Raw genomic sequence first — 14,610 nt, forward strand, 5'->3', positions numbered from 1 at the left:
GGGAGGGGACGGTGGAATGAGCCACTGGAGTGGAGCACAAAGTTTCTGGCAGCAGCACAAAGTTTCCCAGCAGGTCACAGCTGGCTGCCTGTCTGCGAGGGAGGGAGTTACATCACACAGAGAGACGACCAGCCTGATCTGCCACTTCAGATCTGTCAGCCAGAGAGAGCGCAGGAGGGAAGGAGACGCAGACACAGAGAGAAAGACAGAAAGAGAGAGAGAGCTTTGAACTGCAGCACTCTGTGATTCGGGCTGATGAAACCACGGCTGGACACACTGAAAGATGTTGGCCTTGTGGATGGGCGACTGTGTCACTATTATGTGTGTGTGTGCCTGCTCTTTTTGTCGCATCTGATAAATAATTTATGAGTTATTTAAAGGATGAAGTAAGATTTTTTTCTCCTGTGCACACACTTCACTTTTTATTCTGTGTGTCTATCTCATAGCCTGTCAGAGAGTCAGCTCCCAAATACTCCAAATCCCTCTCAAGACCTCACAGTATACTCTAGGTCCTTGGGGCTCACAGTCCACTTTAAGAGAAGCCATCAGCGACCTTTGTATGTAACATCTCTCTTTGTCCTCCCGTCATCTGCTCTTCCAGGCGGAGCAACAAGGAGATAGTGTGTGTGACCCCAGCAGGACAAGCCTCAGGCCCCACCCCAGTCATGGTGGACATCAACTCTGCTGAGCTGAGGAACCCAGAGGTCAAGTTCAACTACACAGACGATCCCACCATCCTCAAGATCGAGCCTGACTGGAGTATCGCCAGGTGAGGACGCAGTCAGAGCCTTTTCCTCAGCTGGTCTGAGTGCAGCGAAGTTGAACCTTTTGTATGAGCGTGGAGGCTTTTCAGTGTTGTGTAGAAGCTTACAGCTATCTCAAAAGTAAGACTGTGTGATTGATCCATTCCCAATATTGAATCAGTCATTACGTACCAACTATGAAAACCAGTCACAATGATTAATTCAGTGGAAAGGTTTGAAAACTGAACAATATTGGCGTGAATTTGTGCTTTATTTCTAGTTCTGCTGCACCATAGAGCTAACTCATCAGCAATCGCTGTACAATACATCAGCATGTCATTTGATTACTTCATTATCTATAATTTACATCAACACAGTGTTTGATCTATGATTCTGCTTGATGCACATCTGTAGAACAGATACAAATGCACAGATACATTATTAATCCATGGCAGTGGTTGTGCCATACATGAATGCCTTTTTTTAAAGGAGCAAAGCCAACTAAACTGAAATATGAGCTCCATGGAAGAGTTGATAAATGTATTATTCTGCTAGCATACTCTGCGGCTTGGTCTGGAGGAAAAAAATAACTAAACATCCCTCTCCATTTTCACACTCATCTTGCTTTTCAAAGGCATATTATTTATTCTGTTTATCTTTACGTTTCAAAAGTAAATCTTTGAGAGCAGGAACAGCAGTAAATGAGGCTCCTGAAGCAGTGCACTGCTAGTTGATGAGCTGCAGCAGAGATGTATCTTTAAATATTACTTGACTTATTGAAATGAGACTACATAGCCACAGGAAGATTTCCTGTGCAAACACAAGCTGTGTTGTGAAGGAAAAAAAAAGCAAAAAAAAAAAAAAAAAAAAGCTTGGAGCTTCCAAGTGCTAATGGGCTCACTAGCATGACCTAGAAACTCCTCTACTCCACAGCTCAAAAATAAAGGCAGCACACGCACACACACACACACACACACACACACACACACACACACACACACACACACACTGTTGACTGTCTCATTTACTTCAAAAGTATAGTTCCAGGAACGTGTCACATGTTATTTCCTCAGTTTTTTTTACGCTGTTTTTCTGTTGCATTTACTCAAAATTCTCAGATCCAAGCTGTTTTTCAAATTCCAGATAATTTGCGTGTCGCAGTCACAGCTCTGTTTTAATGGAGACACTGTTCTCCTTTAGTTCAACTTTGAACACTTTAGAAGATACTGATATTTATTTGAGAGTATGACCTCTTAGGACTGCCCACCTTAGATTATTCTACCAGACACGCTGTCTGTTCAGACAGTGTAACAATCCACGACTCCATCATGGCAGGGGGTTGAGGTGAAAATGGGAACTGTGTTTAAAACTCTGCAGGGAGACAAAGTCTCTCATCGTGCAAAAGAGGTGTGAGCAGATGAGAAGTCTCATTTGGAACGGGATGAATGAGAGGTGGGGGGGGGGCAAGGGGAAATGGGAATAAAAGTGTTGGCTCCAGCCTTGGGGGAAATAACCTCGGCACTCGGCTCGCGTTTGGTGTTTCACTCAGTGCTTTCAGAGGAGGAGGTGCGTGGTTCTCCCGGCCAATCATGCTTGTATTTACCAAGCTATTTTGTCGCAGCGTCACCTTTGGTGACCCTTTTTCCAGGGCCACTGCAAACAGCCTCCCTTGTCCAAAACACAAATCTGACACTACTTAGACGAGTTCGCCTCCCTTCAAGAAGAGGTTCTCAAGCAAACAGACACATGGCACTGCAGAGATTGTGTGACACTCTGCCTTGTTTACACAGTGTAGTACAGTGCACACAGAACGCCATATAGTTTGTGCTGTATGTGTGGAAAAGATTCTCACAGAGCTACTCCTGTGAAGTGTCCCCACATATTGATGCAAAGCTGATTTTTCATGGACTATATACTCTGCTGTTCCACCAACAGAGGAGTCACTTTATGTAAATCTCCTAATTTCCTTTGTCTGCTCAGCTTTAACCTTAAGGCCTGGGACTGCCTCACCTCCCTCCCTCAGTTTCCAGCTCTATCTTGCCTCAGCAAGACACAGACCACTCCCTGGATGTGGGTCTTGTGTGCCCTGCATCCATGTATATTTACATTTTTGGATGCTCTAATGCCACCGTGGACAATGATACAATGATGTATCTTTGCCTGTATGAAACTTGGCAAAATACCAGCCAGTGTATCATTTGTATAATGTTTTTTTACTCATCTCAGTGGCACTAGGCTTCAAGCCTCGCCTTAGCCCACTCCAGTTTTTAGGTTGTATGCTAACTTATTTAGCCGCTGTCAGAACACTTCACGTCAGCTAAAGTTCAGCCTCTCAGGCCAGCAAAGGCTGTCGAGAAGGCAGTGTCGGCGAATAGGACTCTCACCCATATTACCCATGTCTCTGCTGGTTATCGTCACATAGACCTGAATAGGTCACAGGTGTAAAGGTTACAGAACATGTCAGATCACTGGCATCGGTGTAGTGGCTGAGTGTATCTCATGCTGAAAAATACCACAGCGCATCTTTAATACACCCTGAGAATATCTCCCCTGGCTCTCGAGAGGTGCTGAGAAGAGGCCAAAAGCTTCAGCTCTCATGAGTAATGCTACACAGTCGCTCAGTCTTCCCTCCAGCCTCCATATCAGTTTAAAGAAGCTTTTAACATTCACGCAAGGGCTTTAGCGTTACTATCATTACCTGAAAATGGGCTTCCATGAATAAGCAGGCGAAAGGCTACAGCAGGAGCGAGCATTAATGGTAAATCGCCAACTGAAGGGCCCTCATGGCTCCCACAGAGAACAGATTTATTAACATTTATCTCTACTGATAGGCCTGCTGAATAGTGTATGCTCCTGGACACTGAAAGAAAAAAAAGGTGCAGCAGGAAATCCATGAATATGTGACACACAAGTGCACATAGAATTGTTGTTGTTGTATAATTGTGTTTGTCTTGCTTTTCTCTTTCAGCGGAGGAACCATGTTGACCATTACCGGAACCAATCTGGCCACCATCAAGGAGCCCAGAATGAGAGCCAAGTATGGAGCTGTCAAGTCAGAAAATGTAAGTGGTTAGATCCAGACACCCGCATGCAGTTTTTATTGACAAAACTAAAAAAGAAAAATCAGTGACTTGACTTGGCAAGTGAGAGAGTGAGACCAATATAGACACACAGGTGTCTCTCTGTCTCTCTCTCACTGTCTCTCCGATGTCTCCCTCTCTGTGGAAAAAGCTGATTTTCAGACGATACACACACTCCTGAGACACAGACACAGACGCACACACCTGACCCGTCGGTCAACCAGCCAAGGGCCCATTTTCTGTTTGTTTTTGATGTTGAATTTCCTTTCAGCAGTTTAACCTTTGAAATGTCAACCAGCAATAAAGCGGCTCTGGCAAATCCCCCTCTCTTCACCTTGCACCACGGGGCTTCGCTAACCTTTCTCCCGCTCTTTGCTGAAAGTAAAAATATCTCTTCTTTTTCCATTGACCCCCTCTCTGCAGTCATTTTTTATTTTGCTTGGTTAATGTTTCTATTGACCTATAAACACAGTTTTGTTCCTCACCTGTGTGAGTTTACAGTCCCAGTGTGTCTGAGTGTGTTAGCATGTGACATATAGATCCTAACGTAAGGCTGCAGCGTGCTGTGACTCTGTGCAAAGGTCTCCTCAGCCGTGCTCTTCGTCATTAGCAGCTACTGGCTGACCTCTCCTGTTCCTCCGTGTGTCATTACAGTCTAATTTGTTCTTTGCTGACTGATTTAAGTGTCGAACCCCACAGGGGATTTCCAGATGATATCAACACTGATTACAACACTGATGTTATTAAGCCAGCCTCTTCCTCATTATGTCATTACCGAGACATTTAATCACTCATATCACATAACCCTGCTTCAGCCACCGTATATCTTGTACATTAGTTAACATGTTCTTTTCTGTACGTATATGTAGAAGCGTATGTATGTATATATTTCTTGCAGCACTGCAAACAGTGCAAGCAAGGTAAAAATGTTGTTAGATGGGAAATTAAATCACCTAGTCTAACTTCATTTAACTGTTTATCATATTTTCTCCCCTGCTCTCATTTCCTCCCCGTTGCTCTTCCCCTCACTCCTTTCTTCTGTCTTTGTGTGTCTTCCTTCTTCTCTAGAACTGCACGGTTGTCAACAACACCGTGATGGTGTGTCTGGCGCCCTCTGTGGCTGGATCCGACAAAGGCTTCTCGGAGGCGGGCAGCAGCCCAGATGAGATCGGCTTTGTCATGGATGATGTGCGCTCTGTGCTGGTGGTAAACGAGACTTTCAGCTACCACCCAGACCCCGTGTTCGAGCCTCTGAGCCCCTCGGGCATGCTGGAGCTGAAGCCCAGCTCACCACTCATACTCAAGGTAAATTGCCTTGTGGTCTTAGCATTGATCTGTTGTGGCCTTGTCTCTACCTGGCTTTGTTTTACATCCATCACCACCTTCATCTTTTTATTCTTCTCTTGACTTTGCGTCCCTTTTTTTCCTTCTCCACCTTTCTCCAGGCTTTGTCTTCACAGTCATCTTCTCTGTCTTGCTTTGTCCTCCTTCTCCCTTCTTGCATCACCTTTCTCATTTTGTTTCTGCTGCCAGTCCTCTTTCACATAATGGACCACGCATGGGTGGAAAAAAAGAGTTCTTATGTCTAAGTGAGCGATTTCAGGGTGGAGTTTGTGGTGGTTTTGCAAGCTCTTTTTTTTATCAAAGGTGCTCTCTAAATGTGTGGAAGAAACACACTAGGACATAAGGACAAAAGAAGGTTAGCTGAGTGTTAGCTCTCAGTTGACACACTAGAAGAGCAGTAGGAGCAGATAGCAGCTTTCCAATAATGGTGAGTATTGTCAGCAACTTGAAAAGCTCAATCTCAGGAATGGTTATTTTAGAAAATGCCGCAGCGACCTCCCAGTCAGCATCCAACACAGCTGATAAGACGCTGACAGGCATTTGAAATGATTTGCTCCAAACATTCCTGTACAGACACTTAACTCCCTCCTTCCTCTTCCTTTGAGAGTTTTTCTTTCAACGCAGCCATCTTTCAGATGTGCCTCAACCTTGAAAGATGTTATTTCTTTGCCTGCTGTCTCCATTGGGGTTTGGAGACCTTTAAGGGAAAAAAAAAGTCGCTTCTAAAACACCCCCCTTTAAAATCAGGTGCAGAGGAAAGTAATGTTTATAAAGTGGACCCATGCGTTGCCTTGCCACCTGCTCAGATTTCTATCAGATAACTTCTGAAGAGAGACTTCATAGCCATGTTTGCTCTAAGCCATAGAGGCAGTGCGCATTTGAATCCAGGGTGCATTTATAAAGGCTTTGCCCCACCCACCCACGCTGTCTTTTGTCATTTCACCTCTCCCCTTGAACTTCAAAGCCTCAGAAGCGAGAGAGAAAATTATCGTGCAATTTCATGGAAAACGAAAGCCTTTTTTCTCTCAGCCAATCAGGGTGGAGTTTTTAGAAATGAAGACGAATCCCACCTCTCTCCCCTGTAACTTTAAATATAATTCCATAATGAAAAGCTCTGATTGCCCCACCGCGCTCCGGGTAAAGAATTGCAGAAATAAGCAGCACAGAAACGGCATCCTATTAAATAATTGCAGAGAAATTAGACGTTCATCAAGATTTTCCAGCAATTAATTCCTCACATTCTGCAAAGCATAGTGGTGTTAGGGTGAGGAGGGGTAGGCAGACGTAGCGGAGGAGACGAGAAGGCAGATCTCTGTAGAATTTAATAATTGTGCTTGCCAACCTTCTTACACAACCAACACATTTTTACAGTCCTTTGACAGCATTTTACCTAAGCCAGCCCATAGCCAGCAGATCTGGATCCAAATAACACAATCACCAGTGGCCTTGAAATGCAGTGAAAGTTCTGTGTCATAGACTTGATAATTAGGTGATATAGAACAAAGATTCTCATGTTTTGGTTGTGTGCAGTGTTTTGAATGTGGATTTGTACATCAGGACATGGTTTGGTCAGTTTCTGTGAGAGGTGTTATCTGGCAGCATCAAACAGAAGTGCCGTTGCTATAGTGACCTACAGTTTAAAGTACATTGCACACTGTTGACAGACACCCAGCAGCCAATCAGAAACATGTATTCTTTTTTTTTATGACAGCATAAGTCACAGTTAGAATGAAGTGAGAAGATTGATTTTATGATTATTATTCTTTTCATGTGGACCACCTCAGACTCAGACTTCATCTAAGTATCTTGACCATGTGTGTGTCTGTTCCCAGGGCCGCAACCTGATTCCTTCAGCCCCAGGAAACACTAAGCTGAACTACACGGTGCTGATCGGGGAGACACCCTGCGTCCTCACCCTGTCTGAGAGCCAGCTGCTGTGTGAATGGCCCAACCTGACCGGAGAACACAAAGTCACTGTGAGTCAAACCCTAACATCTGTCTACATGACTGTTTTCTGAGTGTTTTCCCATTTTATGACTATGTTAACTTGATACCTGCCATACAAAACCTAAAAAAGAGCATCATCCCCCCTGACTTATATTTCTCTGTCTTAAGTAGCTGTTATTTCACCATCCCTCCTGATTCCTTTTCCGTGCCTCCTCTGGAGCATCTGGCTTCCACATTTCTTTCAGCCTCTCAGCCCGTCTTCTTCTGCAGTATATCTCCTGTTCTCTCTGCTGTTTCCGCCATGCTATTCATCCCCCTTCTTCACGTCAATCCACTTCCTGCCTTTTAATTCATTCATCTCGTTCTTTCCTCCCCATCCATCAGACCTAAATCTCTTCAATTACTCCAGATTTCTCCTCCTCATTCATATAGCCTCGTACTCACAAGCGCACCCCCCCATCTCTTATACCGTTGGCGGTGTTTGTGACTGTATTTATGTCTTAGAGGCTTTTGATCGGTCTCGTTTGGCTGGCATCCTCCTTGGGATTTGAACAGTATTGATATTCAATAGAGACCGAAAAATGGCTAGTGGGCGTGAGAGGTCTGTGTCTATTTTTACCCTCCTGCATTTGATATTTTCATAGACGTAAGCCAGTTGAAGATGGAATGAAAGGAAAAAAAGAAGACGGGGGGAGAAACATATCCAAGTGCTTTTTTAAATTTATTTTTTATTCACGTGTTCTGCAAGCCAGAACTGTTTTGATGTGATATGGTTGAAAGTCATATGGGTGTGTGACTGTGTATACTTGTATGTGTTTCACTGGTTCCAAAGACAGCCGCGGGGCACAGATGTTGCCTCCCCCAACCTAGATATAAAGGGTTTTGGGGAGTTTTTGGCATGGACTAGGCTCAACTCTGCACAGCTTGGATTGCCAGTATAAATGCAATGTGGGATTTAACATCAGCACCTTGCATATTTTTTATCATTCTGCTGCAGCTTAAAAAATGGCAGAAGAATGTTCCTGTGTAGTTTCTACATGACTCTCATGTTGTTTGTCTCTCCTCCACCTGTTAAAGAAAGGAGAGAGTGTAATATTCCTGTTTGTGTCCGTCCACTAGGTGCGTGTTGGGGGGTTTGAATACTCACCGGGGACCTTGCAGATCTACTCAGACAGCCTGCTCACCCTGCCTGCCATCATCGGTATCGGAGGGGGTGGCGGCCTGCTCCTGCTCGTCATCATCGTGGTGCTGATTGCTTATAAGAGGAAGTCGCGAGATGCCGACCGCACCCTCAAACGGCTGCAGCTGCAGATGGACAACCTGGAGTCCAGGGTGGCCCTTGAGTGCAAGGAAGGTGAGTTTGGAGCTCTGGTCCTCAGAGGGGTGTGGCGCTAACCGCAAAAACACCTCAAAGTTGCTTTCAGATTTCTTGTTTTCTCCTGGTTTCTTTTCATCTCTGTCCCAACTTCATTTTCTTCATCTTTCTCCCCAAATAACTCCCATATCCCCACATAACTTTCTGCAAATCTCTCCCTCGCTGCAGCTTACCTCAAAAGCTGCACAACTCCCATTCAATAGTCCCAACCCTTTCTCTCCCTGCGTTCTCCTTCTCTCTCTATTTCTCCCTCCCTCTCGCTGCCAACTGTCCCCCTGCTGTTCGGTGGCAGCGGTGTGTGTCTGTGTGTGCGTGTGTGTGCATGTGTGTTTATTGGTGTGTTTCCAGAGGAATACTTTGATCTGAGCCAGCCACCAGATGTTGGCTCTCCACCCCATGAGAGAGCCGCCTGGCTGGCCTCACCACCATCGACACTGAGAGAGGGAGGGAGAGATGGAGGTTAGATAGATACGGGGCACAGAGGTGGGAAAGTGTGGGATAGTAAGGAGGGAGGGGTTTAGCAACGCCTGAATTAGGGGCAGAGATGGAGTAGAGAGACATACACACCAGTGCATTAGCATATATTCATTTGGCAGGAGACAGCGTAGATCCAGTGAGAGCCTAGTGATGCTGTTACTGGTTTGTCTGGCAAGAGACAGCAGAGCAGATGGGGAGCAAGAGAAGGAGAATACTGATAACCATGAGAATACATTCGTTTCAAAGATCACTTCACTTGTTGCACTGCTTTAGTGAACCTCAAATATAACTAGAACATAAGTTTATTGTCGTTACCAGTCGGGGGGTCCAAAGATGATCTGCAGGTTCGTGTTTACATCAGATCAAGGTGTGCACTGTGCAGCACAAACATGAATACAAATCTAAATGTTGGCCCAGACTCAATATTGACAGATGATATTTAAAAAGAGCAGTTTCTGTTTTAATAATGTGGCATTGCATGTCAATAAATTTGGGGGACAGATTTAGAAAAGAATGGTCAACATGAATGCAACAAACCTCCTGTCTTCCCTGGTATGGGTCTACACTTCCAGTAATTCTGGTATTGTGCTCATTGGCGGCTGTTTACACCTGTTGGGGAAACAGTCGACCAGTCAGAGCTTCGTGGATGTGATGGTAACATCACCTTCCTCCATAGTGTTAGCCGCCATGCTACATCCATCAAAAAAAAAAAAAAAAAGGCTGCAAAAATGGTGACCAGCATGTTTGAGAATTATACAGCTAACTGTTGCTAACAGGTCATCTGCTCAGGGGACAACTGTGTGTGTGTGTGTGTTTTCTTTTCTTTTTCAAGTGTGTGTGCACTTCACACCACTCCCCCTGACACTCAACTCCTCCTGTCCTGCTCTTTTGCAGCTATACCTGCAATCACACACACACACACACACACACACACATACACATAAACTCACACAGCAGGTCAAACAATGATTGGCTGGGGTGTGTGGTGGTGAGTCCAGGTGTCCTGACCCTGTCTGTCCCCTGCTGTCACCACTGTCTGGAAGACGACAACAGGATGGATGGAGGGAGGGGTGCGGAGCGAGGGAGATAAATAAGGCGGACAACTTGTGAGAGGAGAAGGGGAGGGAGAGGTCGGCAATGAAGAAGAGATGGATGGGAAGATTATGAGAGGGAGGAAAACAGGAAGGGAAGCAGGTAGTACCAGAGAGATAGAGAGGGTGGGGGTGAGGTGAGGGTGGGGTGAGGTGAGGGTGGGGTGAGGTGAGGGTGGGAGATAAAGGAAGATAGTGCTAGATAGATATTTAGTTGCAGAAGGGGATGTGTGGACGAATAAGAGGACAACGTGAAGTGAAAAGAAAGGACGCGATTGGGACATGTGGGGGAAATGGAAGGAGATAAATAAAGGAGGGATAGAAGGAAGATGGAGTTAACCACTTTTTTTTTAAGAATATCTTGGCTGAGAGAGCAGCAAAAATGCAGCAGCCAAGCAAAAATATTGACTTTAAAGATAGATGAAGGAAAAAAAATGGAGAGAAGAGACAGCTCAGGGTAGAGAAAAAGAGGCCGATTAGAGATGTGGAGAGAGATGGATGGCATGAGGGAAACTAACAAGATGGAGGGATGTAGCAGAGGAGAGGCAACCATAGGGGAGAGAGAGGTGACCTCTAAGATGTCACTTTGAAGGGAAGAAAGAGGGAGAAAAAGAGAGATAGGAAGAGAGGGATAGGGTGACACAAGCCATCTGTTAGTCTGGGCTTTGGTTCGTTATTTGTTTGGGTTGTGTATTCATGTGTTGGTGTATTTTGGATGACGCTATAGGGCACACACACACAGTGGAGTTAATGGAACCATATAGCTGTGTATTTTCTCCTTAAGGGAGTTTTATATTAGAAAATAGAATCAAGGCAGTACAGCAAAAGCATTAGCTCAATGCGCCATTGTACAGGATGTGAGTGAGAGAATGTTTTGATCCCATTTGTTCCCTCTAGATGTGAACTTGTGAAGCCACTGGAGTATACAGAATGGGGTCAGAACACACACTCGCTGGGAATGGAAAATGTGTAAAAACATTGACACATGCACTCACATAAATCATCCGGGCACAAGGTTATGTGTTCAGCTGTGGGGCAAGACAAGAGAAGTGTGTGTGTGTGTGTGTGTGTGTGTGTGTGTGTGTGTGTGTGTGTGTGTGTGTGTGTGTGTGTGTGTGTGTCTGTGTGTGTATGAGGTGGCAGCATGTGTGTGTACTCACAGACTCATGTTTCTGTGTGCAATTCCATCCTGAACTCCCCTCCAGCCACCACGTACCACAACGCTTCCCTCTCTCCTGCCTCTCGTCCTGTGAGCGCAGAGCGATCACACCATGCTGCTCTCCGCCGCTACTCCTCCACACGCCTCCATCTTTTTCCTCAGGTTCACCTGTGTTTGCTGTTTCTGCTCTCAAACATCCTGTTTCTGAACATGCAGGTCTTTAAAGTTCGAATATTCAGCATGCTTCAGCTTTTTCCATTCTTTCCTCTCTTTTGTGTTTCTTTTCATGTTTGTAGCCCGGGTTTCCAGACACATTCTGTTTTTTTTGGGAGGAAATTATAGTCATTACTTGAGAGCTTAAAGATTGGAGGATTTTAACCGGTAACGACCACCTTTAAAGTACCAATTGCCGTTTTTTACATCTTAATTAATGCTTCTCTGCACATCACTTTTGCCAGTTGATTACATACAGTAGATTTTCAGCCTACATTCCCTCTAAACATACCTATTTCCAAAGAAAAGACCTCACCTGCACACAAAGGGATGATGAAAGAAGCAGTGGTATGTGTAGGATAAATAGATACTAGAGCACGTAAAACAGGCATCAGTCATTAAGTGTATTTAAATGAGTGTTTTGTGTTGGGCAAAGTCAAGACTGATTTTTACCAAAGGTGTCACCAAAATCAAGAATTTCTATTATGACTATAAAAAACTGTATTTTTCATTCCTGTGTGATTCAAGGCTGTAATCATTCGTCAGAAATCTGTCATTTATCGTACAGTTAGTCATCATATATTTGGAACCATTCTCTCGTCCTTTGTGCAGCCTTTGCAGAGCTGCAGACGGACATCCATGAACTGACTCAGGAGCTGGACGGGGCAGGAATCCCCTTCCTGGACTACCGCACTTACGCTATGAGGGTCCTCTTTCCTGGGATAGAGGACCACCCTGTGCTCAAGGAGATGGAGGTACGGGTCAGTAGAGAGCGCCCCACACACACAAACACACACTGAATGAATGAATGAACGAATGAGAGTTGTTCTCTTTGTGTGTGTGTGTGTGTGTGTGTGTGTGTGTGTGTGTGTGTGTGTGTGTGTGTGTGTGTGTGTGTGTGTGTGTGTGTGTGTGTGTGTGTGTGTGTGTGTGTGTGTGTGTGTGTGTGTGTGTGCGTGCTTGTGCGTGCGTGCGTGTGTGAGAGAGAGAGGTATGTAATTAGAAGTGGGCTGTTTGAAGATGAGATTTTAAGCAAGAAAGAAGTTCAAAAAAGAAGTCCAAATTCTTAAAAGACTTGAAAGAAATGGTTGGTTTGTTTGTTTGTTTGTTTGTTTGTTTGTTTGTTTGTTTGTTTGTTTGTTTGTTTGTCAGAATTCAGAAAGTTTCAGAGGACAGTGTGCCCGGAAGAAAAAACAGAAATCCAATGGAGATACTTTTAATTTTTTAGCTTTTTTTTTTTTCTTTTCCAAACTAATTTCTAAATGAGTGCTTTTAAAGTTTGTTCTAGCTGTGCAAGGGTTTGATCAGTTTCAGGTTTAAAAGGCTTATATTGAGACCAAATGAGACCAAAACGAGTGAAAATCTGACAGCACTTTAGCACAGTTTCTGTTGGAGAGCAGAAAAACTCAAATGCACATTGGAAGTAGAGACCCATTTGATGTAGCTGAGGTCAGAAAAGAATGTCCATCATGTCAGATCTGAATATGTCCGCCAAACAGGTTTCATCTTCACCAGCTTCCTATTCAAGGGGTCGAGACAGAAGATGGTTCAAACCCAAACTAGTGAAAAAAACAAAAAACATGAAAGTAACTCTGAGGGTCAGCTCCAGTTTGGTGTAACACAGTGAAGAGAAGGTTCACTTTTGGGATGTGAGCAATGTCTGAGCTCTTGGTACAAATGATAGATTGCCTCTACCTGACCAAGCCTGTTTGAGGCTCCTGAAAAAGCAATGTTCCCACATTCAATAAAACACTCTCCCCTCCGCTACGGCTCCTTTCTCAAGAGGGAACACTCTATCACTCACATGAACCTCAGCAGTGCGGACACTGTAACACAGCGTGCACACGTGCTCCCATCATTTCTCTCTGTACATTAGCCTCGCGCAAATACATCACATGGAAATGTACACTTGCGTTCCGCTACACGCATGTAAGGTGGCGGCTGCAGGGACGGGGGGCTTCAAGACATCCAGTATCTGCCAGCGCTATCACCTGTAGTCCAAAGGGATGGTGTAGCGCGACATTGGATTTTCATTTGTATGGCCCAGGCAATCACAGGCCACAGTCGTGTGCTAGCAGGGAGATCAATTTCTTATTACAGCATGAAGCTCACATTCTCACTACAGACCTCCGTTCCTCTCAGAGGGGGGAGTACTGCCTGTTGCTTTGAGAGAGGAAGAGAATTGGTCCTGGGGGGTGAGGTGGGGGTGGGGGGGAGGAACCTGGAGCATTTGGACAATAATATGAAGTAATGCAAGAGTGAAAACCTTGTTTTATGGATGCATGTGGAAACTGATTTCCTTGATAAATATGTCATGAGTGTATCTGCGTGTGTACACATTTTTGCTGTTTTGTCGATGTGTTCTTCATCTGGTATTCCTTATTCTCACGCATACTCATTAATCCATTTCTAAACTATAACTTACAACCAATTCTTTTCTCCGCTTCCTCCTCTTCGTCCTGATCTCAACCTCTTTATCCGCTCTGATATTCTCCCCTTTCCTTTCCGACACCTTTTCTCTTATTCCTCCTGCCTTTCACCTCTTCCTCTTATCCCTCCTTCTAACTTCCCCTCTCCCTCGCACTTCTTTTCCTTCCCATTCTCCTGTACCCTTACACTGAATTTCCTGCTTCCCTTAAACTACGTTCATTCTCGTCCCTCTATCTCTCCACTCCTCTTGTGTTTCTCTTCCCCATATCCAACCAATGGCTACTTTTCCTCCATCCCTCCTCTTCCTCTCCTCACACTCGTCCTCATCATCACCTCCATTCCCTCCCCTTCAGGTCCCCGCTAACGTGGAGAAGGCCCTGACGTTGTTTGGCCAGCTGCTGACTAAAAAGCACTTCCTGCTGACCTTCATCCGCACCTTGGAGGCACAGCGGTCCTTCTCCATGCGAGACCGGGGCAACGTGGCCTCCCTCATCATGACGGCGCTGCAGGGGGAGATGGAGTATGCCACGGGCGTCCTCAAACAGCTCCTGTCTGACCTCATCGACAAAAACCTGGAGAGCAAGAACCACCCAAAGCTGTTACTCAGGAGGTACGTAAACAGGGAGAGGAGAGGGTTGAAACTGGCTCAGACTCCGCACAAAAACATGTCACACATGCACAGATAGTTTCCCCACTGAGGGTTCAAGTTTGAGGTTACGTCCCTTTGTTTATTACACTTCTCACTGCTTTA

The 14,610-nt window shown here is 45.0% G+C and overlaps 1 protein-coding gene across 5 annotated transcripts in view; it reads left to right on the forward strand.

Moving 5' to 3' along the window:
• The window catches only part of plxna1b (plexin A1b), a 186,512-nt gene that overhangs the window by 154,750 nt on the left and 17,152 nt on the right, over positions 1-14,610 (forward strand). For 2 of the 5 annotated variants that reach the window (XM_070959932.1, XM_070959934.1), the window contains exons 16-22: positions 602-769; positions 3,712-3,805; positions 4,892-5,128; positions 7,000-7,143; positions 8,234-8,468; positions 12,042-12,190; positions 14,213-14,469. In XM_070959932.1, the coding sequence (XP_070816033.1) occupies positions 602-769; positions 3,712-3,805; positions 4,892-5,128; positions 7,000-7,143; positions 8,234-8,468; positions 12,042-12,190; positions 14,213-14,469 (1,284 nt within the window). Of the gene's footprint in view, positions 1-601; positions 770-3,711; positions 3,806-4,891; positions 5,129-6,999; positions 7,144-8,233; positions 8,469-12,041; positions 12,276-12,432; positions 12,462-14,212; positions 14,470-14,610 lie in introns of those variants that run through there. The other 3 variants (XM_070959933.1, XM_070959935.1, XM_070959936.1) reach the window with 2 other exon arrangements.

This window comes from Chaetodon trifascialis, chromosome 3 (assembly GCF_039877785.1).
Source record: "Chaetodon trifascialis isolate fChaTrf1 chromosome 3, fChaTrf1.hap1, whole genome shotgun sequence".
NCBI lineage: Eukaryota > Metazoa > Chordata > Actinopteri > Chaetodontiformes > Chaetodontidae > Chaetodon > Chaetodon trifascialis.